Source organism: Protopterus annectens, chromosome 11.part0, assembly GCF_019279795.1.
Source record: "Protopterus annectens isolate FY-2018-M chromosome 11.part0, PAN1.0, whole genome shotgun sequence".
In the NCBI taxonomy this organism is placed as follows: Eukaryota; Metazoa; Chordata; order Ceratodontiformes; family Protopteridae; genus Protopterus; species Protopterus annectens.
The window spans coordinates 1,054,527,452-1,054,553,164 of NC_056745.1; the positions used below are offsets into that span (position 1 = coordinate 1,054,527,452).

Consider the following 25,713-nt stretch of genomic DNA (forward strand, 5'->3'; position numbering starts at 1 on the left):
GATATACCCCTCCACGCTAAAGAAATCTCATCAATAAAGCATCTATAAAAATAATCTAATTAGAAAAATCAGAAATCATTAAAACTTCCCTTTTCCACCCACACATAGAAATAGGAGAAATAGCCACACCAGTTGCTACACCATTAATCTATTTGAAGAATGAGGAATCAAATTCATCAAAATTATACATTATAATAACGTCTAAAATTTACATAAATAACCAAACTTGTTCAGCATTGTAAACATTGCATTTGATCAGTTCACAATGCACCCTTTCTAACCCTACTTCATTAGGAATGACAGAATACAATAATGTAAAATCAACTGGCACCAACAGATTAGAATCAAGTAATTTCAGATCTTTTAAACTTTTTGCAAAGTCAAAGGGATCTCTGGCATATGAACTGGTAAAATAATTTTCTACAAATAGTTATCTACATAAATAACTATGGCTTCTGTCTTGCTGCCACTACTTGCCACTATGGGTCTTGTCCATATCTTTGTGTACTGTAGTAAGACCAAATATTCTGCTAATCTTTGCTGCTTTAACAATCCAAAAATCCATAAAAAGTCCATCAATCCTTCAACAAACTATTAATTAAGGAATTATCACATTTAAGTACTTCATGGTACTGTATTGGCCTGTAAAAATGAGTATAATTTAAAATATCAAAAACGTTCATATTATAATTGTCACTATCTAAAACAACTAATGCATTTCCTTTGTCGACTTTTAGTACAGGGCTAACAGAATTATATCTAAGCTTACTGAAGGCTTCTTTTCCAGAATATGTCATATTATAAAATTTGTACTATGGTTCATACTCTAATAACTGCCATATGTCCATTTCAGTAACTTTTAAAAAGGCTTCCATTTCAGATCTCAAAGGTGGGTTAAACAACTTGGCTTTTTAAACTACCAATTTCCACATTTTTATTAATAAACAAACATTTCAAGTTTATCTTTCTTACATACTCACATAAGCAGTTTACAATTTCATCCACTCACACTCTTAAGGCGGATGCAAAAGACCAACCATAATTTAAGACTTTAAAATCAGTGCTATCTAAAACATAACTGGATAGATTAATTACCTTAAAATGCAAGTCTCTCATATCCGTGAGTTCCTTCTCTTATTCCATTGTTTTTTTTTTCCGGTGAAAAGTCTTCCTGGGCAGCTGTGTGGCTATCTGGGCTCATGTTCTGTACCCTGTGCTAGAATCCTGATATACATTAATAGCTGAAAAAATGTACCTTGCTGGTGGTTGGGCACAGTGATTCTGTAAGCATTAATATGTACTGAAGCAGGCAAGCATTGCTTGGATGGACTACCACATCATTTTTTGCTCACTAACTGCAACAAGCATCTTACTTCAGCCACCCAGTACCATTATCAACAACAGTGGCTGCTTTAAGGTGCTCGGGCAGTGTACTGAGAGTAAAACCTCTACATCATTGGAGTCTACATATCAATTATTTAAAGGTCAAATTAATTTAAAAATGAGTAGTTAAAAACAGCCAGGATTCTTGCAGTTTTTCTACAAGAGATATTTAAAATAAATACCTGAAAAATCCCAAACATTCAATTTGAGTTCCCTTTTTTGTCTGTCCCTCAAGTGAACTGACCAGTCTTTCACATCTATGCCAATAGTAGAATTTTCAGTTCCTGGGTCAGTATGTCTGCATTTCATAAGCTGTCTCAGTAATGTCGTTTTTCCACTTCCAGCATTCCCTACAATCATTAGTTTCATTCTGTAGTATGGCACTGACTTCTTCAAGCGCTGCTGAAGAAATCTAAAAAAAAGCAAAGTTACCATTAGAACTACCAAAGCCTCAACATACTCCACAAAACAAACAGAAATGTATAAAAATATTCATGCCTCCTGATAATCTGACAAATCTGACATCTTCAGGTTCCCCCCAATTTACCATGGACACAGCTTGTCTACATTACCATCCCCATCTGAAATACTTATGCAGATTTTTTTTTGTCTCTTACATACTGTGATAAAATGTATTATAACTGAAATATTCATTATTTGAGCTGCAAGCAATGACAGAATTCATCAATCTACAATGCCACAAATACATTCACTGAAAAACTCTCCACTCAATAAATAAAGCAGACTATTTAAGCTTGATGGTTACCAGCTGTGGCAGGAATAATGGCATCTCTACTACAGTTTGTTCACAGAAATACACGATCCCAGAATCATAGGATTCAAAAGCCAAGTAAGTTTAGACCACTTCTGTCTTGCTGATACCCACCCTCATTGTGTACCTCCTACTTTTAAGAAGAAAAAGCAAGTCAGGTCAGAAATTAATTTGTGGATGTCCATCCAATTGTCAGGGTTATTTTAAAAGGATGTGAGGGTGTCACTTTAAGATATAAAGACAGTTAATTCCAGAGATGACGTAAATATTGGGTAATAAATCTATCCCTCCAGCATGCATTTTTTATTTATATGTTGGTGGAGATTCAAACCCATGGATCTAGGTAATGGGCCTGCTTGAAATGCAAGGTGTAAGAAATTAAAGAAGGTTTGGTTCTCGATGGAACAGAATGCAAGGCATGGATCTCCACATTAAGAGACAGTACAGAGACAGGGGTAAAAGTTTTTAGTCCAGGTCTCTTCTTGGATAAGAAATGCTGGGGTCTTTCTAAATGTGTCATGTGTCTGGACAGGTACATACCAATGGGGGAAAATAGCTCTGTAATTGGTCTAACTAGAGTAGAGTACAATTGGATGATAACGTCTTTCAACAGGGATGAGATTCCTTTAGACATCAGGTGTTTTACACAGAGGTCAAACATACCTTGAAAACTAGTAACTGAAGTAAAATTAATTTTAGGAACTTAGTTGGTGACTACAATGAAAAATCTCCCCTAATGATTTCTTCAGAAATGCAAAACGTAGCCCTCATTTGCCTGCAGTGTGACCTTGAGCAATTCACTTAACCAGATTTGCTTAGTGGCAGCTGGGAATCTGGGCTAAGACCCTCTTTGGTCCCATGGACTGCAAACATGGTAACTACCTACCTATGTGAACAAAGAGCATGAGACTTCAGATGTTGGTTATCTGGTATACATAAATCAAGCACTTCATACAAATGTGACAAATGACTTAGTCTTCATTTCACATTATGTTGTAGAAGTATTGTACACGTACTGAAGTGTTGTAAACAAAAATACTGCAGCTTTAAATGTATGTCTTGCACTCTAACTGAGCAGCACACACACACATATGTAAAGTTCTTTCCGAGTGCATACAAACATACTTTTTGACAGCAAGTGAGAGCTGCTCTCTCCCTCTAGTCTCCTCAGCTGCAGCAGTAGCTGCAGCAGTTAGCTCTCTGCAGTTGTTACTTACTCCTATCCACAAACCATTGCTACACATTCCATCTGACCCATGCCCACATGAATGTTTCAGCTGACATACTCTACATTACGTGAGCAAAAAAGGAAGCTAGCAGGTACGGCTGGTGCAAGGCACGCAAGCTAGTTAGACCAAAATGAAAAAATGCCAGCACCAAGAATTAATTAAGTAATAGTAGCTTTATTTAAGCTGAAATTCTAGACCGGTTTCAGCACATGGCTTTCATCAGTAGATTGTTACACATAGAATGAGAAGGTCCTGCTATAAATACCTTTATAACCGGAAGTAGAAATACATTATTTCCTGTCTCAAGAAGAAAATGTAATTGTTACAAAAATAAACATAAAAAATAAAAATAGATATTTGTATACATAATGTAATACAATTCAAAATGCATGTGCTTTGAAAATATGCATATTCTAACATCAATATTAAAGTCAAAAAGGAACAATGTTTAAATTATGATAATTTGTCATTAAGTCCAGGGGAAAATAAACTCCCTAATTTCACTATCCATCTTTTCTCTTTGTTATTCAGAATATCATGCCATCCAGTTTTGAAAGCACGGTTGCCTATAATGTTATCAATGATAGTAAATGAAAACTTGGCAGTGGGATGATTCATAGTGTGTCTGTATAAGGCATTTGTAATCCTACCATTTCTGATATCCCCCAGGTGTTCAGATATTCTAATTCTGAACTGTCTGGATGTCTGTCCAACATAAAAAGCTTGACATGTGCATGTTGCAAGATAGATAATCCAATCCGAACTACAGTTACCAAAAAAAACAATATCATATAAATGACCAGTGTTTTTACTAGTAAAAGTTTTTGTTTTAAATATGTAGCCACAAAAGCTGCAATGGCCACAAGGGTATATTCCAACTAGTTTCTCACCTGTTAATGTCCTTTGGGATAAAGTTTCATCCCTAGAGTTAATTTTCTTATAATGTGAGAAATGAGATCCCAGTGTTTTCCCCTTTCTGTATGAAAATGAGCATTGCTCCCCCAAATAGTCCTCTAAGAGGGAATGAGACTTCAGTATATTCCAATGTTTATCTATAATATCATGAAGATGTTTAGTATTTCTACCATAGGTTGTAACAAATCTGCAAGTTTCTTGATTTGTCTGTTTTTGATGTTCTTTATATTCCAGTAGTGAATCCCTAGATTGGTTTTTGCTCCATTGCATGGCAGAACTGATAGTATGTCCGGAGTATCCTCTAGTGAGAAACCTATTGGCTAAGTCATCATGATGTTGTTTTAAATCTTGCTCAGAGGAACATATCCTTTTGAGCCGCAAAAACTGTGATTTAGGAATGTTGTTAATTGTATGTTTTGGATGTAGACTGTTGGCATGGAGCAAGGTGTTAAATTCGGGAAATTTTCGATATACAGAAGTTTTTAGTATATTGTCTGGTTGGCACTGTAAAAAGACATCCAAGAAATGTATTTCATTATGATGATAGTCCACCGTAAATTCTGTACCCCAAATGTTTCCATTAAGATGTTCAACAAATTCTTGAAGATAATCACTGCCACCTTTCCACACTAGCCAACAGTCATCCAAATATCTTCTCCAGATATCAATCTCTGGTATGTATACATTGTGCAACTCATCATAGATGATGTGTTCCTCCACATAACCCATATAAAGGTCAGCATAAATGGGTGCAAATGAGGCACCCATTGCCGTACCCTGTATTTGCCAATAGCAATCTTGTTTGAAGTAAAAGACATTCTTGGTAAGGATGTGTTCAGCCATGCAAATAAGTAATGTATTAAATCCTGGGGTATAAATATTAGCTTTGTTTAACGAAAAATCCAAAGCTGCTAATCCTGCCCAGTGTGGAATACTAGTATACAGAGACTTAACATCTAAGGTACACATTAGCCAATGTGGCTCCAATTCTGATTCAGAGACAATTTGCAAAAATTCAGTAGTGTCTTGAAGTCTGGCTCTAATTAAAGATAGAAGGGGTTTCAGTTTTTCAGTTAAAAAAACAGACAGTGGTTCTGTAAGTGATCCAATCCCAGACACAATAGGTCTGCCTGGCGGTTTATGTAGAGATTTGTGGATTTTCAGTAGTAAATATAGATATTGTTTAGCTGGATCTTTGACCATCAAATGGGATTTAATCTCATCAGAAATAATGCCAGCCTCCACAGCCTCCTGTAAAAAGTCATCTATTTCCCTTTTGAAGTTAGGTGTAGGGTCGGTACTCATTTTCATGTAATGATGATGGTTAGACAGCTGTCTATTTCCTCCATCCCAATAATAATCGGCATCCATGACTACAACCGCACCCCCCTTATCAGCAGAGAGAATGACTATATCAGTATTATTCTTAAGATGTGTTAGGGCAAGTTGTTCAGATTTGGATAAATTATGCTTGATGTTGTAATCTGATCTCAAATGAAAATGTAAGTCTTTGATAACTGCCTGTTGAAAAATAGCCACATGTTTGTCCATTGGAGGATTAAATGTTGATTTATGAAACCGAAATTCAGAAGATCTTTGAGGAGGATCAGAATGATCCTGTTGTCTGAAAAATAAATTCAGGTTAATCTTTCTACAGAATGCAATAGTATCTGATACTAGAAAACTCTCATCAATAAAAAAGCCAGGAATGAATCCAAGACCTTTATTGAGCAATGTATATTCATCTTGTGATAAAACATACTTTGAGATGTTGAGCACATTAGTACAAGGTAAATCTATTTCACTACTGACATGAACAGATCCTCCAAACTTTTTACCCTTGTGTTTTCTGCCTCTAAAGGGTCATCTGATGTTCGTCCCCTCTTAACATTTGGTGAGTCACCAGTACCAAAGGATTCTGTGTCTGTTGTTGAGGACTCCTCACCAGAAGTAGTGTTACTGAAGCCTGCCTTTTTTAAAATAGACCTAGGCCTCTTCTTACGCACATAAGTCGGATTCTTTGTACCCTGGGCAAACCATACCCCCCTGTGTGACTCAAACTGTCTTCCTCTATCATAATCCTCACTGTCTCTTGAGAATTTATGAAGTTTTTTGATTTTAAGATTATTTTCAAGGGTCAACAGTTCCTTAGATAATTTGCTCAGGCCACCTTTGAAACTGGCCTGTTCTTCAAATTTTTTAAGATCATTACATGTCTTTTCAACTTCCAAAATATTGGTTTGAACAGTTCTTTCGTAAAAAGATGCCAATATATTCACAAATGACATGGCTGCCTCCTGCTGTGCTAGCTGCCAATCTTTGAGTAAAATATCATCTGGTATTCCAACCAATGGTTGAATTTTTGTCCTTAACCCCCTAGGGGATATTTTTTGGTTCTGATAAGCCTTGAACAATTTGTGATGCCAAATGTTTGACCTTAGTGTTTTGATTTGCTTGCCTAACTGGTTAAACAAGCGGGAGCAACTGTCAACTGGATCTAATGTTCGACCACTAACCGTTCCCATTGAAATCATGCCAATGCCAAAAACCTGTATATCATCTTTATCTGCACATAGGCCGGATAATAACTTCTGTAGATCCATGACAATAAGTTGCCTGACAATGATATTAATTGCTTGCAAATCAAAGCCAATCAAAAATGTGGCCTGAGCAAAAAAACAGGAACAGTATCACTATCCCAAAAATAGATATATGTATGTGTATATCTATGTCAGTTTGAGTCAGACAGGGACGAAAGCATATAACCCATAGATGACCGACAATAAAGATAAAGATAGACCTAGCTATCAAAGTGACTTAAAATTCTAGTTGTAATATCAATTTAAACAATAAAACTGATATGATATTGTCATATAGTATATTTAGGTCAAAATAGTCCAACATGTGGCTAGCTTTTATCAATGTTCCCCCTGAAATAACCCATCCAACAAAAGAGGGAGACTGTTCAGATTTCTGTCAATGATAAGGTATGGAAATAATCATGTAATGTTAATAAATGCTAACATAGTATATTCCTACTTGAGAGCAAAAATAAGGAACAATGTAATGTGCTTGGTAAGCACGAGATATCATACCCTGCTAGAATTGTACCAAAATGTATATTTTTATATTAACATAGCAAGTATCTGTAGTATTGACCTAAATTGTAAGCAATGCCCAAAAATGAGAATTGCATGGGTTATAATCAATCCAGCCACAACATGAATGTCCCTATCTAGATACTGCTAGATATATAAATAGTATACAAAGCCTGACCTACACAGCTTATATAAATAGTCATATAATAATGATGAGCACTGTCATGATATAGTCCTGCTGGACAGCAGAGGTGTTGAGCAGTATAATGTGCTTAATAAACACGATATATCATACCCTACTAAAATTTTTTCAAGATGAATATTTTTATATAAACATAGCTAGTATCTGTAATGTTAACCTAAATTATAAGCAAAGCCCAAAAAATGAGAATTGCATGGGTTATAAACAATTTAGCCACAACATGAATAACCCTATCTGGATACTGCTAGATATATGGACAATGTACAAAGCCTGACATACACAATATATATAAATAGTCATATAATATGGTATATTCCTTTAGGATAGCAACAATTGTGGAGCAATATAATGTGCTTTGATACGCACAATATGTCCTGCTGAAGTCTTACCGAAATATATATTTTTATGTAAGCTTAGCAAGTATCCTGAGTTATAAGCAATGCCCAAAAAGCAAGAAATAATGACAAAAATCTACATCCTGCTAGATATATAAACAGTGTACAAAGCTTGACATAAATAGCATATAATCCCATGAAATGAGAAATATAAATGTAAGGACTTCTTGATAGAAAGCAGGAAGTATTAGTAAAAATCCAATACATTAATCTACCTGAATGAAGACATTCTGTTGCTGTTCTAACACAACATACCTTTTCATAAAGAATCTATAATAGTAATATAATTAGTTATTCTCACTGAAAAATAATGTGGCCAATACACTAAATATAATAATGAGTATCGTTGTGAAACAAGAAAACAATCATGAGTACAAAGACATATAATAAATTGTATAGTCCCAAATCCTAATGAACAGCTCGCAAAAAAGGTCCAAATTCTTCAAAACAAACTTGCACGAAAATACAGTAGCTGTAGAGGAAACTGCAAATAAATGAGTGTCAAAAATCATCGCGTTTATATTCCTCACAATGAAATATCCATCCAACGATGATAAGGCAGCCAAAATGTTGATGTTATTCATTTCAAAAGTCCAAATAGAAAGGTAACTATCTCAACAGTCCCCAAAAAAAGGATAAGATAGCAAGATGAGGAAACTATTTATGTAAAAGTACCTGAATATGGATTTGTTCAGTAACAGTAGTCCAATGGGGAACTCCCTAATCCCTATGGTGTTGAACGAAAATCTTTGCCTCTGCCCGTTTAGAATCACCAGCTCGTCTCCCTGTTGGTATCAAGCACCTGAATAATTCCAGAATTACCGAAGGACATCTGAAATAGCTGAAACCATGCTTTCACTAACCCAAGCGTTGCAATCTAGAAAATGACTTCACCAAAATCTTCGCATCTGCTTGTTTTGAAGCACCAGGTCGTCTCCCTATTGGTATCCAACACCAAAGTAATCCCAAAGTTACTTAAAAAACATCTAAAATGGCTGAAGCCATGCTTTCTCCAACAAAAGCGTTGTAATCTGACAAATGACTCCACGTAATGAAATCCAAGGCAACAAAACAGTAATCCACTGGAACCCAATGAAAAAGCACATGCAGAGAAAATGTATAAAAAGCAAAAGCGGTGTGTAACACAAACGCCAACTCCCGATGAGGAGCCCTCCTCAACAGACACAGGAATATCACAAAATGGCACTTCTCCTCCTTAATCCAGTCGAACACCATTATACTCTACATTACCTATTCTGGGACTGGGAGATCATTGCACTTACCACCTGCACTCTACATGAAGTAGTTGTTCATTATGTCTAAGCTAAAGCTGGTTTCTTTCAGTTGAAAATTACACCCGTCACTTTTCACCACTCTTCAATATAAGCTGTACATGTTCTCCAACATCTCCTCTCATATCTAATGTACACACATACACACACACACACACATCTAGAAATACAACATATTTAAAAGATCACTTTTCAGTGACAAAATAAAAATCATGGTTATTTCTAGGTGCCAATATCAAAAATAAATCTGAGTACCAGTCATTCAAAGATGACACAGACAAATATCAGCTATTGCAAATTAGTACTTTGACATTGTTTTGTCACTGCTGTATATGTAATACAGAGAAAGTGCAAACTAAAGCATGAGGAACACCATACAATGTTTCCTTGAGATTTAAAAAGATTTAATTTGATGCTGGAGCCCTATCTCTGAAGGTTTTTGCATTGTGATACGCCATGGTGATTCAGAGAATGCTCTTCCACTACTGTTTTGCACCAGCACTAGCCATAGCACAGAGCTGTCTCACGTTTATAGCCATATGCAAATGTAGCAGTCGGGAAGGGGGGGGGGGTCTAATGCAAATTAACCATATGCTGTCCTCGGGAATGGTGCTGGCATTACAATAATGCAGAAGAGTGTTTCAAAGACTTGCTCTACATCATTATTGTTTTGTTCACTAGGAGGAAAAAGTGAATGCTGTCTTTTGGCAGCATTTGCCTATTCCCCTCTGTAGAATGTTTGCTGCTTGTACTGTACTACAGGTAGATAATGTGCAGCCAACCCTATGTGTTTATGTGTATTTGTATGTCTTGAGGGTCACCCTGCAAGAAGTAAGTATAAAGAAGCTGTGTGTATGTGTGTGTGTGTGTGTGTGTGTGTGTGTGTGTGTGTGTGTGTGTGTGTGTGTGTGTCTCTCTCTGTATGGACTTATTGCTAGCTGCAGGTGTGTGTATGTGTGTGTGTGTGTGTGTTACTTTGGATGTACCTGTGCTACTACAATACGTGGGATGGTAGGGAGAACACTACCCCATGAATTCAGACAGCATATTGATTTAGAGATATGGCAGTAAGGTATTTCTTGGTGCAGATTTACCTTGTTTCTGAATAAGGGATTCTGTCTATCATGCTATATGACAGACCTGCATTATTAGCACTGGTGGCAAGATTCTTTCAGAATCACAGAGCCTGTTTGGACAAAAAGGCTGAGTAAGATACTGCTAGCCACTTTTGCTGTGCTTAAGTTACATATTTTATCATTTTAAACTATACTATGCTATTCATTTGTTTATTAATTTTGGTGCAAGATGTAGGTTTAAGTCACAGAACAGTAATATATGTCCTGACTACTGCTTTCTATCCAGGTAGGCAGATTTTTTTCCCTGACATTCTTTTACTTTTTTAATGCAGTAATGTAAATCAAAAGCAATACAATGGAATAAAATAAAATGAAATTGCTGTTTCAGCCTGTTGAGAATGTGTTGAGCTTCACAGTAGTGTCTTTTACTATGAGGTGTTTATGTACCTTTTAATATGTCATTTAAAACGGAATCTCTAGTAAACTTTCTGCTGAAAGCAGTAAATAAACTTTAAAGTGTCTCCTGGCAGTCTGTAGCTTTGTTACATTTTGAGTGACATTTTAAATGATAAAAGCGGTTGCAAATTGCTTCAGGCCTCCTCATTGTCTGCTACTGGTTGTAGTTTTAATGTATTTGTATCTAGCTATTTCAAAGGCAGAAATTGTGCAAATACTGACTTTGTTAGTCAATGTCTGTCCTAGAGTATTTCCAAAAAACAAAATCAATTTATTAATTAATAACAACAATAACAAAGAAAGAAAGCTAAATGTCTACACATATTTGACATTTTGTAATATATATTAGAAGCAAAGAGCACATTTAAGCATAAAAAGTTTACAGCTTCTTCAGTGACAAAGTGGCTGGCAGAAGGAGACTGCAGCACTGATTCCTTTCTGAAACTGCTAAGCACATAACTGCGCCTACGACAGTATTCAGCTAGGTACACATACAGGACAGATGTAAATGGTTGGGGTGAAATAAAGCAGCTAGCAGGCTCTCTGCGAATGAGGACTGAACAATGACATGAGAAGCTAAAGTGTAGATTTCTCCAGAGGGTGACAGAATGATGGTATCTACAAGCTCTTTGTAACACACAAACCAGATCATCACTGAAGTGAGATGCTGAAGAATACAGAGGAGTGGGCAAGTTACCCATAAAAGAGATAGAAAGATAGAAAATGACTGACCTAGACAAAGACCAATGATGCCTGGGATACCACCAACCTGTGAAGGGATGTTTGGTGAAGACTATATTATGTACATCAGAGAGCTGAGTACAAACCCTACAGCTACTTGAAGACAGAGAAGCAGCTAAATGCTTGACTTATATTATTCTGGACTAAAGACTTCAGGAAGTTTACTACCTAAGTGGACTGATACTGAAACCTGTAAAACAGACTTTTTAGTTCTACCTCTAGATCCAAGGATTGTGTCAAGCCAAGTGGTATCAAGAACGGAGCTGAATATTTAAAATGTAACGAGCTTTGAGTTGTGAAAACTGTAGTCTCTGCTTTATTACTAACCTGTTCAAAACACAGTTTGTGTCAAAGGACAATTCCCCAAAACACAACCTTGTTATATGGATGGGAATAGTTGGCAAAACAGACCACATCTCACATTAAATGTTATGGGCAAGTGTACTTCTAAATTTTAAAGTCAACAAACACAACAAAACTGAAGGCTTTTCAACACAGCAGCTAAGCAGAGGATATGGTTTTATTAGCTCTGAATCTCCTCCTGATTTGTCAGTTATCTTCATGACGATTCAATAATTTATCTGACTAAAAACACTTGGAATGACATTTTACTACATTATGCTGTCATGTTTTCAGCTTTCTTTCTTCTTACCGGGGATTTATAGACATTTTATTTCTTACAGGATTTTACAAGTTTCAGCAAACCTGTAGTCTGTCTTTTCATAAGCATGCCTAGCAAAACTGGAGAGGAGATGGAATACCAAGTTATAAAAATAAAACTTTCTTCATTTTCAACATTAGAGAAAAAAGAAGGCAGAAAATGTTATAAAAGGAAGAGAGGAATCACCCCATGTCAAAATCTGTTTCTGTGAGTAATCTCCCTCTCATTGAACTCATAGGCACACTACAGCCATTAGAGGTGGCGGCAGAGAAACATCTGCACAACTCTAAATTGACTGAGTTAGATTCTAGGACTGTGGAATCTGAAACAAAGATTTCAACCTGAGAAGGCATTGCCACATCCAAACATGATCTGTAATCTAAAGAAACTGCATCGATGAAAGAAAATCTGACTGGCCTAGAAGCAAGAAGTAGGTGTTCCAACATTTTCTTTAGGGTTTTTCATGAACATTTTTGATTCTACCTGCTGACTTGTTTCTTGAACAATTTCTACAAACTTACTGAGGAACCAACGACTCAAATAATCCTTCATTAAAAAAAAAAAAGCACAGATGGCATTTCAAACAAACTAATCTAGAAGAATGAGAAGCAAGCTTTATCAGTCAAATTACAGCAAAAACAGCTTTAAAACCAGATTTTAGCTGGCAAAGACTATCAGATGAAGTTCTCTCAAGTGCTTCTATGGAATATGAATTAGCAAGAAGACAATGTTCTTATTTTTGCCAAATATTCAATAAAAACAAATTTGTTTCAGATGCTCTTCCCAGATAAACTGATTTTTCTTTATTGAATGTTTGCAAATACATATTAGGTGATTACAGAGAGGCAACTATTGGTCTGGCAGGCTTTTCGCACCTGCCTAAATTGATTACAAAACCATTTGGTTATTCATTTAATAAAGCTTTAAAGGTATTCTCCTTTTACAGGCTGCATGCTAGATGCAGTTTTGATACTGCTTATTATGCTGCTATTCAAGATACTAAAATTTCTAAAATCCACTTTTTATCCATTACAGTTATAACCAGTTTAGTTTTTTAATGCACTCACTGATGCTAATGTGTCATTTATAGAAGTATTTAAGAAATAACCCATGGTTGAGTGTGTGTAATGCTGGATATACCCACTGTTGGTGTTCATGGTTGATTGTCTTCACCCTTGTGACCAAACCAAACCAAAGCCAACCAAATCCAGCACCACCACCACCAGCAGTTACTTACATTATACAACAATGACATTATTTAAGAAAAAAATACTTACTTTTCTTAAATAATGTCTTTGTATAATGCGCCTGTGCTGCCCTTCCACATTTTGAAGGTATCTTGGGGCTTTCTTGATGTACTGCGCATGCATATGGGACTTATGTTCCCACGCTTACGCAGTACATCAGTGCTGTGCAAAGGTTGCAATGGAGAAAGGAAGATCTCTGTTGCGTCGTCTCTCTTTTTTTTTTTTTTTTTTATTGAATATAAAAAGGAAACTGGGAGACTTTTTACATTGGGGAGAGTCGGGACAGACAAAAAAAAGGATAATCAGGCAAGTTTTTTAAGTTTTACAGAATGTACCTGATTATTCTTTTATTTTTGTCTGTGCCATCTCCCTCGTTTGCTTCAAGTCTTCTGGTTTCTTTTTTTTTTTTTTTTTTATTCAAAAAAAGAAGGAAAAGTAAAAAAAAAATTACGAGATATACTAACGGGAAAAAGTCCAGGTGACCGGACCTTTTTCTGATAGTATACTCTCGTATTTACAAGGGGAATGCTGGTTGGGCTGGCCAATCAGCATGCTCGTTTTTAAATATTAATGGCCAGTCATTGTATAATTCCTTTTAAATCTTTATCCAGACTTCCACATTAGCAAACTGTCAGGTTCCTTTTCCAGCTTGTTAGGGTATGTTAACTTGTTGGGAGCAGTCTCTGGAGCACTGCATGTCACTGACATTTTCTTATAAACTTTATTTTTTCCCTGCTGTTTTCTAACGCGTCTTTCCAGTTACCCATTGTTGCACTGGTGCAGTGTAGGCTAAATGCTGTTTTGTACATTATTTTTAAATATGCTACACTGCTGGGAATTCATTTTCCTTTGGCCTTTCTTAGATATCAGCTAGATGTCTGCAATTTCCCTCAGCAGCAACTATGACTGGCAAATGTAAACTAATCACTGAACATTCTGAACATGCACAAAACATGATTTTTCTGCAAGTTTTGTTCGGAGCAATTACAGGAAGCAGAAAATTACATTTTAGTTTATTGAAACTTTTTCTCAGCTGTGTCCACAATTCAAATGTGATTTAATGATACATTTTGAGAGTCCAAAACATTTAAAAGGTTTTAATTAGAACCTTGTTTTATATTAAAGCACTATCTTTTTTACTGCATGTTGAGCTGGAAGCTATTCTTTTATGAAACTTTTTCATCAGGGTGCTCTTGCAAATTCTCTTATTTATATTTTTGTTTTGTTTTTGTTATGTGTATTAGTTAAAATTCATCCACTGTAAACTATAAGCTCTTGTTCTGCACTGCATTTTTCTCTCTCCAACCAGTTTTTCATATAGCCTTTATTCCAATCAGCTTACATTTAAATACACTGTTCACATGTTTTTCTGTCATAATTCTCCTGATTTACCATAAAAGATATTACCTGTTAACATCTCTTATACTATGTCCTCGTCACCCTTTGAACTAAAGTGGTGTGTTATGTCTCAATTCTCTCCCTCACGCATATTCTGGTCAATGTAGATTTACTGTGGGTCACTTTAATTGCGGTTAGTATATTTTAACCTCAACTTACTTTGCTGTTTTCGGCTCTGAGCATTATTTATGTATAAAATTACACTTCTTTGTGAGTGGTTTTCTCTTGCTATACAGGATCATGTTAAAAGTTTGCATTTATAAACAAATTATCTTTGCAGTAAATATAAAAGTCAAACATATTAATATCTACATGTTATGCCATATATTTCATTGTTACATTGTGGTGGTGTTTGTTTTGCAGACATACGCTGAGTTAAAATTATAGCATCAGTGAGATGTATAACTACTTTACTGTACATTCCATATCATTCCTTTCCTCATGCACCCACTGGTTTATCCAGTTTTACTTCCATTCATTCTAACTGTTGTTCTCATACTTCAACCTCAGCTCACTTTGCTGAAGTGGACTCTGATTTCACTTCATGGTACCAAATTACGGCTTTTCATTGTTTTTCACAGTATCTAGGACCATACTGAAAGTCTACATTTATAAATACTTTTCTGTTTACAATAGTGATAAATTTCAAACCATCTTACCGTGTGTTTTCTCAAAACTCCCCCAAGTACCTGTTGGTTCATGTAGCTTTGCTTCAGGTCACTCTGACTGCTGTTTGTACATTTCAGTGTTAGCTCATTTTGCAACACTGGACTCTAGATATTGCATTTTCCCGTATATGACTGCAACTTTTTTTTAAGTATTTCTCATTATACAAGGCTATGCTGAAAGTCTGTTCTTATAAATAAATTATAGCTAAGGTGCAATGAAAATGTTCAAACCACAGTCAAATTCACATAATTTATTTATTTATTTATAAGATCAAACCATGCCCCGTTGCTTTCCAAGGAAACTAAGTCTCTTATGAAACAAAGAGACAGTGCCTAGAAAGCCTGAACTAAAACAAAACAACTGCCACTTCTTCTCAAAATATAGACAACTAAGGAATCTTACTAAAAAACAAACTACAAAAGACAAAAAGTCTTCTATTGCACTGTCCAGTTAAACAACAAATTCAATCCTCAAAAGTTTTGGTTCACTCTAAATAAAATACTCCATCCAGGCAGTCCCTCTAACCTCTCCCCTTACCCAAACACAGCCCCACAGGAAACTGCTACCCTCCTAAATAAACACTTTATTAATACCATCCAGAATCTCATACCCTCTAACCCAAATCCAACTTCAACACCTACCCCTAAAAAACCCTCCAAATACAACTCTGTTCTCCTTTCTTGCATCAAATCCCTACTCCTTAAGCTCAAACCCTGTTCTCCCTCCACTGACAATCTACCTCCTGCCTTCCTCAAACTAGCTGCTGACTCTATATCCTATCCTATATCTATACTAATAAATAGATCTATTCTTGAATCAACTGTTCCCACTCTGTGGAAATCCTTCTTCACTATACCTCTACATAAAGGTGGCAACTCCACTGACCCTGCCAACTACCGACCCATTGCCATTCTGTCCCCCCTCTCGAAGATACTTGAAAAATGCATTCACACACAACTTCTTAACTACCTCCTCCAGCACAACCTACTCACCCCCACCAAACATGGATTTTGTCCCAACCACAGCACCACCACTGCCCTCCTCTCCTTCACTCACACCATTGCTGAGGCCCTAGATAACAATAAACTTGTTTCCTGTCTTTTCCTCGACCTCTCCAAAGCTTTTGATACTGTCTCTTATTCTCTATTACTATCCAAACTTGCCAATCTTAACCTATCTTCCTCCACCCTTGCTTGGTTCACAAGCTACCTATCTAGTAGAGAACAATCTGTAAAATGGCTCTCATCCCCCCTCACCTTTCCTCCCCATTCCAACAGGTGTTCCTCAAGGCTCCATCTTAGGTCCCCTTCTCTTCAATGTCTTTACCAATGACCTTTTTACTTCCTGCAAAGAATCTTCACTAATTCAATATGCTGATGACTCTACACGTATCTCTATCTCAAACATCATCTCCAACCTCCATACCCTAACCCAACATGCCTTTCTATCCAATGAAGTATGGCTCTCAGACGACCTACTGATCCTTAACCCCAAAAAGACAAAACTCCTACTCATCCTCTTACTCACCATAAAACAACCTTTGCTATTAAATCTTTTTAATAACACAACCATCCAACCTGATAACCACACAAAACTGCATTATAGCAGAACATAATATAGTTGATGAATTATAATTCAACCTACACGCACTCCAAGGTATAAAAAAAAAAACACACCAGAAACTAGGCCTACTGTATCGTAACAAAAAATTTCTAACCCCCTGAAGCTAGACTCTCCCTAGGACAGGCACTCCTCCTCCTCCCCTCCCTCCTATATGCTGCACCAGTTCTTACCAACATCCAGGCCACCACTCTGAATAAACTCCAACAAACTTAACACAAAATAGCTAGATTCATTACTAACTCCCCATACAATTCACACCACTGTATTGCATTAAACTCTCTCCAATGGCTTGAACTCCCCCAACAACTGCTACTATCTCATATGCTACACTCTATTCTCTACAAGCCCTCTTTCTGTCCATCTCTTGCTTCCTTAATCTCTACCTATACTCTATCGCGGACCCTCCGTACCTCAAACCAGCAGCTACTGGACATCTACCAACCTAAAACATCTGTAGGCAAAATGCCATATAAATACTCTGTAGCCCATGCCTGGAACAAATTCCACTGGAAATACGCTCCATTACCCACTCCTCTCATTTTAAAAATGAACTAAAATGTTATCTACTCAATTCCAAGACTTGCCCCTGCCATGATCCTTTCTAGCCTCCTTACACTCCATTCACAGGACTTTTACTCCTCCACTTTGCATAATTCCCCCATAAACTGCCATATACTGATTTCAATCAATCTAAGACTATCTTAAGAAGAAAAATTGTTTTCAATTTTGTACTCAGTGTAAAATATTATGTTGTGATTTTTTTCTGCTTTATGTATGCTTTCTACTATATATATAGACCTTTTTCTGTATTGCAACTTATGTTTATCTCATCTGTCACAAATATACTATTAATGTCTATGATTGGAGCTTCACTCCTCGGGTCTCCACTGAAAACGGGCCACAAGCCCAGCTGGACTAACCTGGTTAACAAATGTCAATAAATAAATATATATATACATATATATATATATATATATATATATATATATATATATATATATATATATATATATATATACACACACACAAACACACACACACTGGGTTTCAGACAGATCAGACTTTAACTGCATTATAGCAGAACATATATTTCTGATTAAATTAATATGTAGTTATCTGACTGTCACTTCTGATCATGCATCTTTAGAATTTACTTGGGATGGGATAACATTAGAAAAGCACTGGTGGTTCCCTGCTGCATAGTTGAAGAGACAGATGCTTGCTGAATATTTGAAAAGAGCGCTGGTTAAAAATATGGATATTTCTACTGAAGAACTCTATGCACAGGTTGAAAAGTACACTGACCATTTGAGGAAAAATGATGCTAAAAGTATAAAGCAGTGAAACTGGCATAACAGACTTTATGATGATGAGGGGGCATTGTGATGACTACTAAAAGACAGTGTGAGGACCACTGTTAAGCTATGTCAGGAAGTGCAATCACTACTAGATACTAAACCTAAGGTTTTGTAGCAATCCCTGAAGAAAAAGTGTTTTTATAACTTCCAGGCACGTCAAAGGGATACAGCTATCAGACTGAGGCAGTGTAATTAACCAAACATAGTTGGTCTATGACGTGATAAGGACAGTGTAACATGCAGGAACCCCACAGTCATGACAGAAATTCTATGAGATGACTATGAAACAGTTTATTCACAGCTGTCTGCATGACAGAAATTTTTAATGAGAAACGTACACAGGATTATTTCCAAAGGTTGAATGTGCCAAGGGTGACTACAGAACAGACAGATATGAAATTTCACCCAGTTATGTATGAGGCATTAAAGAGAGACACGTAGCAAAACAGATAATTGGTAGTAATTCCAGCTGAGCTGTGGAAAAAGAATAAGAAAAGATTAGTTCCGTATTTTGGTCAGTTATTTATTCTAATGTATTAAAATAAGGGTAGTTCCCCTTCTTGGAAGAGAAGTATGGCAGTTATACTTAACAAAGGTAAATACTTAACAAGGGTAAATGGGTGCTTGCCTTTTTCATAAAAGCACATTGTGCTAAATAAGTTGCTTACATCTACCCACTGGTGTGGTATTTACCTTACTTAACAGACAATCATAAATTTGGATTTGATGGAGGCAGATAGACTTCTGATAATATTCTGAAAATGGGAATATTAAAGAAAATGGATTATGGGTATCAAAATGCTCTGGAGATATTAATTTCAGATATAGTCGTAAGAAGCCTGAAGAATGACTTTAGAAGATGGGGAGGGGTTAGGCAAGGTAACCTAATTTAAACCAAAAAAGCAATTCATCCTATTGCTTACATCACACTCAGTAACCTCACTAGTGAATAAGAAGTGATAATAATTCTTGACCATAACCAAGATCTCCGCAAGATTCCTAGATAAACTCCAACCAGAGAAACTTAGCCTGAATATTGCTCACTGAAACTGTTAAAAGCTTTACCTTGAGGCCAAAGCTCTAAATGACATAGGTGTGATACTGAAATAGAAACCCATAATATTAATCTTCTGCATTTGCAACTTTTGATCCAACACCTGTAATAATTCCCCTCTACCTAGCTTCTGTCCCTGTGAATTCTGGACTGCAAACTCACTATTCTCCCCAAAAATTGTTTATACCAGTCCTTCACTCCATCCCATAAAATCCTCATCTTCCATCCGACAGTTCATCTTAATTCTCTTTTAATCTTCTCTCACTCTCCTATTATGTCTCATGCAACCTGCAAAGTGTTTTTGCTAACATCACCTTAAGCCATCCATTTAAGTGATCTTTCTTAAAATAAGTCATAAAAAACTAACAATGTTTCTCCAAAAGACCACAAGTGGAATAACCTATCTGGATAAAAACTGGAACAAGCTCTGACAAGCCCAGCTGTACATTTGATAACCTTTTCACTATGTTTGCATATTCTTCATTAATTAGGACTTTATCAACATAGGACAAGGCCAAATACTTATGAGAAAAAAATGCACTCATATCCTTATTTCTGGTCATGTCCAAGACAGCAGACATTGAGTAGCCTCATAATTCTACAGTATTTTGGGAAGAATTTTTCACTTGTTGACATCTGAAGCCTTCTTGGTCCCCCCATCAACAACTATTGTCCCAAACATCTTGACACAAATCATCATCTTCTGCTCTCCTTTAAGCCATAGTACAACACCCAATTCTGTTTCTCTTCACTGTTTTTCTAGTTGTATCAATAATGTTAGTAATGGAACAACCACCAACAAAACACAGGAACAATACTAGACAAGTGAACACAAGGATCACAGGATGCCTAGAACACACATACCTTTATATACACACACACACAAAGGTTTGTGCTTCCCTTTTTAAGCACAAACATAACAGTGCTCACCTATAAAACAAAGCAGTGCTATGCATGAGAATCCTGGTCTACATTCGTAGCCTTAAAGATAGTCAAATAAATACTTTGTTGACCTATAGTGTAACTTATTCCATAGTCTGGGAATATGTTCAGTTAGGAATGACTCTCTCCAGTGAGTCTTGTTTATGTGTTGGTGTAGACTTAGGTCCCTAGTGCATGTTTGCAGAGCCACTGGTTTTGCAAACAAACAGAAGATTAAACAGAATTTGGTCTTCCATAGCTCAAAAAGTGAAACAAAGTTTACAAAGCATATTCAGTAGGAGACTGAGCCTAATCAGCTCACATAACTGAAGGATTTAAGGCCTTTTGTATTCTTGGAAAGTTATCTTTGGGGCCTTTCTAACCAAATAGTATGCTTTGAGCTATACATACTAAAAAGGGGGCACTGTATTCAACGATGGTCTGATAAGGGAAGCGTACAGTAGCAGGATCTTAAAGACATTCCCATTGGAAGTTTACTGGTCCAGATAGACAGATTTCCTAAATATGGTAGAAACATGATGATGCTTTGAGACAGACTTGTTCACATAAGTACCCAGATATCTTATGACTGAGCCTGTCTCAGTTTAGAACACTTTTGCATTTAACTTGGGACCATTTTAAGTGCACCAGGTGTGCTCATATTCCAGCTGTTGCTGGAGTTGTTTAGTATTAATGGAGAAATAGATAACAGTACCAATCTTACAATCATCAATAAGCTTTTTCACCCACATGTGTGGGATATTGGACTGAATGTCTGCAAAATAAATGGCAAATGGGACAGGACCAGGCAATGATCCCTGTGGCATTTCACTAGTTAAAATTTTATGTACGGAAACAGCAACAGTAACTTTCACAACCTAGGATCTGACAGATTGCCAGTTTGCAATCCAGCAGATAACACAAGGGGTTTAGATCAAATTTCTCTAATTTATTAACAATAAGCCATGGTGGATACTATCATAAGTCTTGGCCAGATCAAGATATGCAGGTTGCACAGGTGTCCGCTGGCCACAGCTTCAGTAACCTTTTCAAAGAAGTTTACTAGCTTCCCAAGACATGATCTGCCCTTCACACAACCAAACTGATTCAGGTCCAGCTCAGATAGGTTTCCTAACATTTCACAACTTTGCATAAAAGGCTGGTGAGGCTGATGGGCCTATAACTCACTGGATCTGTAGAGGGGTCCTTTTCCTGTAGTGAACTTACAGTAGCTGTACTCCATGTAACAGACAGACGCCTTGTGGATATGATTTGGTTGAAATGTTTAAATGGACAGTCTCAATGCTTACCTGGCACTGATAAGACTACAGCCTGGTATGTTGTCTGATCCATGGAAGAATATTTTTTTAATCTTTGGCAGGGATTTTAAGACTTGTTCCAGGGCAACTTTAGAGGAAATTAAATGTTCAGGGATACTGGTGGCAGCAACATGATTAGATGAGGTACAGTTAGCACTAAATATATCTGCTAATAAACTGGTTATATCACTGAGACTAGGAAAAAAACAATGTCATTATAGGTAAGCTCAGTGCATTCTTGAAAATTATTCCTTCATTTCCTGACATGAGTAAAGAAGGAAAGATTTATAATTTCCTTGGTTTCTGTAATGACCTTAAGTTCAAACTCTGTAGCAAGTGGAAGCTCATACTCTGCTTTATATTTTCCAATATCTTTTAATAACAATCAAGTTTTTTGCTGGCATGTTTCACTGTCATCCTGAGATAAAGGGATGGGGACTTCTTATAACTTTTCAACATTTTCCTTCTATATCTAGACAGTTTATGGGAGCTCCACGAGAAAGATTTACTCCTAAATGTATCATTTTATCTAGGGTAAACTGGTACTGACTTTTCTATGCAGATGGTCATGTGCTGGTAAAAGTCAGAAATAAAAGTGGCAGTCCTCTCAGCTAGGTCCATTTGAAGGGGATTGTTGGCAATTTTATACAGTCCTTCAACAAAATGAAGTGCATTTGCCTTGGTGAAATCCCAAAAGATGGTTTCACTGGGTGGTGCAGTGGTACCAATAGGCCTCAAGGAGAAGACAATTGACTTCTGATCAATACAGGGTGGGATGCAGCTGGGAGCTCGGTTGGTAAGGACATGGCCAATGATATTTGAGCTTCTAGCAGATAGCACTACAATTTTCTCTAGACCACAGGCATAACTGAAATCTCCTAGCATAACATTATTTGGTTTAATATTTAACCCCCAATGGTGTTTAGGTACTTTTCATGACCTTTGGAGAACACTTACAGGAATCTGTAACTAGCAATGAAGTGATAGCTGGATTTCTTAATGCTGATTTGGATCTCCAAGAACTTAAAGTTAGGGCTACAGGACATTTGATGTGAGGTGATGGCATTTCTGACAAATACTGATACTACCCTACAGAAACCCAATGGCCTGAAGGCATGATAGGTGCTAAGAGTTGAATCCATTGAAAACGGGCTCCTTGTAACCCAAAGGACTATCCTGGAAAACAAACTTCAAATAAATAAAAATAAATAAGAGGGAGTGCTATCAATGCACTGAAACCATGTCTCAGTAACTACACAAATATGAATGGGTTCAAGTTGCACGAGGGTCTCAATTCGGTCATCTTTCTATTTTGACCCCCAGAGAGGCACAGTGCCAAAGTGATGTCTAATTTTGAGTCTGGTATGTAGAAATGCTAGTAAAAAGATTCAGCCCAAAAAAGGCACTATGGGGCACTAAAGGCTTTAGCAGGTATGCAGAAGCTATGATATGAGAGATATAAGCCATCTCTGGCAAAACAGGAAGTTGTTTCTGTTATCTTATTCCAGGTTGACACATACTGGATCTCCTCAGAAGGACATCAACTATTTACCCAACTGTTAAAGCCAATCTTCTTGTCTTGGTAACTAGGCATCATTCTTTGTGAAGGCATAATATTGCTTAAGACTAGTGTCTTTCCTGCCTCTAACACATGCATCAGAAGTTCCATCATGTTTCTCTGAATGCCCATCTAGGTGCCAGATTTGAAGGGGTATTTCAGAGCTACACAGTTAAGGTTCCTATATATAGCACAAGCAGAATACTATAAATCAAAGTGGAACGGGGGGGTGATGATAAAATTGGGGGAAGCTCAAGAAACAAGGAGAGACAGGGATTTTTGATGCAGGCATTTAAGGAGAATAAAAATAATCATACAGAATATTATATCTATAAAGTAGCAGAAAGTATCCTAAGAACTAAGCCAACATGGGAAGAGAGAAAGGAGATTCTGCCAATAGAGATGCCTGCAATTAGGGATACAGCAATGGGCAAGAGGGGGCTGGAATTTATTGGAGAAAATTGGCAAAAGAACCAAGGTATTTGGACTAAATAACTAGAGAGGGAAAGGTGAAAGAACGGGAAGACACCAAGAATTTATTTGGACTGCAAGTTAGAGAGTTAAGAGATTGCCTTCTCTATCAAGGACTGATATCAGAGTATAGGCAAAGAGAAATAAATAGGTGGGTCCAAAATGAAAGACTAGCACTGGTAGAGTTTTTAGCAGAATCTAGAACAGAAGCTGCCATTAAAAATGGAATATTTAGTAGAACTTATAAAATATTGCATGATAACTATAAGAATCAATCAGAGGAGGTTAGAAAGGATTAGGAAGAGAAACTGGATAAGCAATTCACAAAGAAACAATGGGAGGATATATGTATGTCTCCCAAATATGCAACAAAATCCAGAAGATTTTGGATTTTTGTTTGGAAATGTTTACATAGATATTTTTATACCCCAAGTAGACCACAGAAAAATTTCCTTTGGTAGAGAGGAAATGTTGGGGGTGTGATGGAGAAGAAAGAGGTAATGGGGAATATATTTTCTGGGAGTGTGGTGAGTTGGCAGAATTTAAGAATTTCTTGCGGGATGCACTGTCAGCCATGCTGGGTGGGCAGATTGTCATGACGAGGGAGATGATTCTTCTGAGCTATGATACAGAATCGGAATTGCCTAGACATGGTAAGGCCTTGTTGTGTTTAATTATGGCGGCTGCCAAAAATTTAATTACTAGAAAATGGAAATCAAAATTTAAACCAATTATACTAGAAGTAGTGAATATGGTAACAGAGTTGAAACAACTGGAATCGAGATCTTTAGAAAAGGTAGGAGGAAACTACACAGGAAAAGACTGGAATTGTGGGAACAATACATACAGGGGAGGAATTAAGTTTAAAAGAAGGCAAGACTAAAATGAGTTATGTTATGTTTGACTGAAAATGATTGGGTAGATTATAAATGATAATATAATGTTTGCAACTGGGAGTGTGTTAGTGTGGTTTGTGATGTAAAATGTGTGCAACTAGGATTGTGTTGGTGTGGTTCGTTTTCAGTTATATATATGTATGATTGCCTGTGTCGTGATGGTTTAATAAAGATGTTTCCTGTTTTCATTTACATAAATGTATGACTGCCTATGTCATAAGTAATGGTTTAATAAATATGTTTCTTGTTTAAAAAAGGGTAAGAATTGAATAATTTATGTAACGTTCCTTAGTTTATATGATATATAGCAATATATGCAAAGTATAATGTTTGTAAATTTAAGCTTATTAATACAGTTTGATTACTTTTATATAAATGTAAATTTGCCTATGTCACAAGTGATAATTCAATACAGGTGTTTAAAAAGGAATATGAATAACCCCCTCAAAAAAAGCTTGGGATCTCTGTTCATGACTACAATTGGAGAAACTATGCAGTTAGTTTGAGGGAGTGAAGATTTGGGTGAGGCAGGCCCAAAGAAACAGCAATCAGACCCTAGGCAGTGTCCAGTACCTAGGGTTGGTGAAACAGGTGAAGCCAAAGAAGAGGGAACTAAACCGGTTTCAAAATGGGGCAATGAGGATCACTACTGCTCTTCATCAGGCTGCCTTCTGAAGAAACTTATTAATGGTGTATGGTGTCAGGGGATAAGTTTATAGGAGGCCCTTGGGTCAAATATGCATAGTGTTGTCCCTTGGTGACTGTCCCTCCAGTATGTTCAGGGTGAAGAAACTGCTGCATTTGGTGTCAGAGAAGGAAACCAATCACAACAGGGGGTTTCCCAACAGCTGAAAATCCACACCTGTATCTCCAGATTTAGAGACCACTTGTGTGGCAGGAGAATATGTCTGCTTAGACTGTCTGCCTGAATGCTGGACTTTCTTGGGATGTGCATTGCAATCAGAAATCACTGCAAGTA

At 36.7% G+C, this 25,713-nt stretch overlaps 1 protein-coding gene across 1 annotated transcript in view; it reads right to left on the reverse strand.

Annotated features, from left to right (window-relative positions):
• Positions 1-25,713, reverse strand: part of LOC122815022 (leucine-rich repeat serine/threonine-protein kinase 2-like) — a 2,570,681-nt gene that overhangs the window by 1,367,088 nt on the left and 1,177,880 nt on the right. Inside the window, 1 exon segment of the mRNA XM_044087274.1 lies at positions 1,566-1,795. Coding sequence (XP_043943209.1) covers positions 1,566-1,795 — 230 coding nt within the window.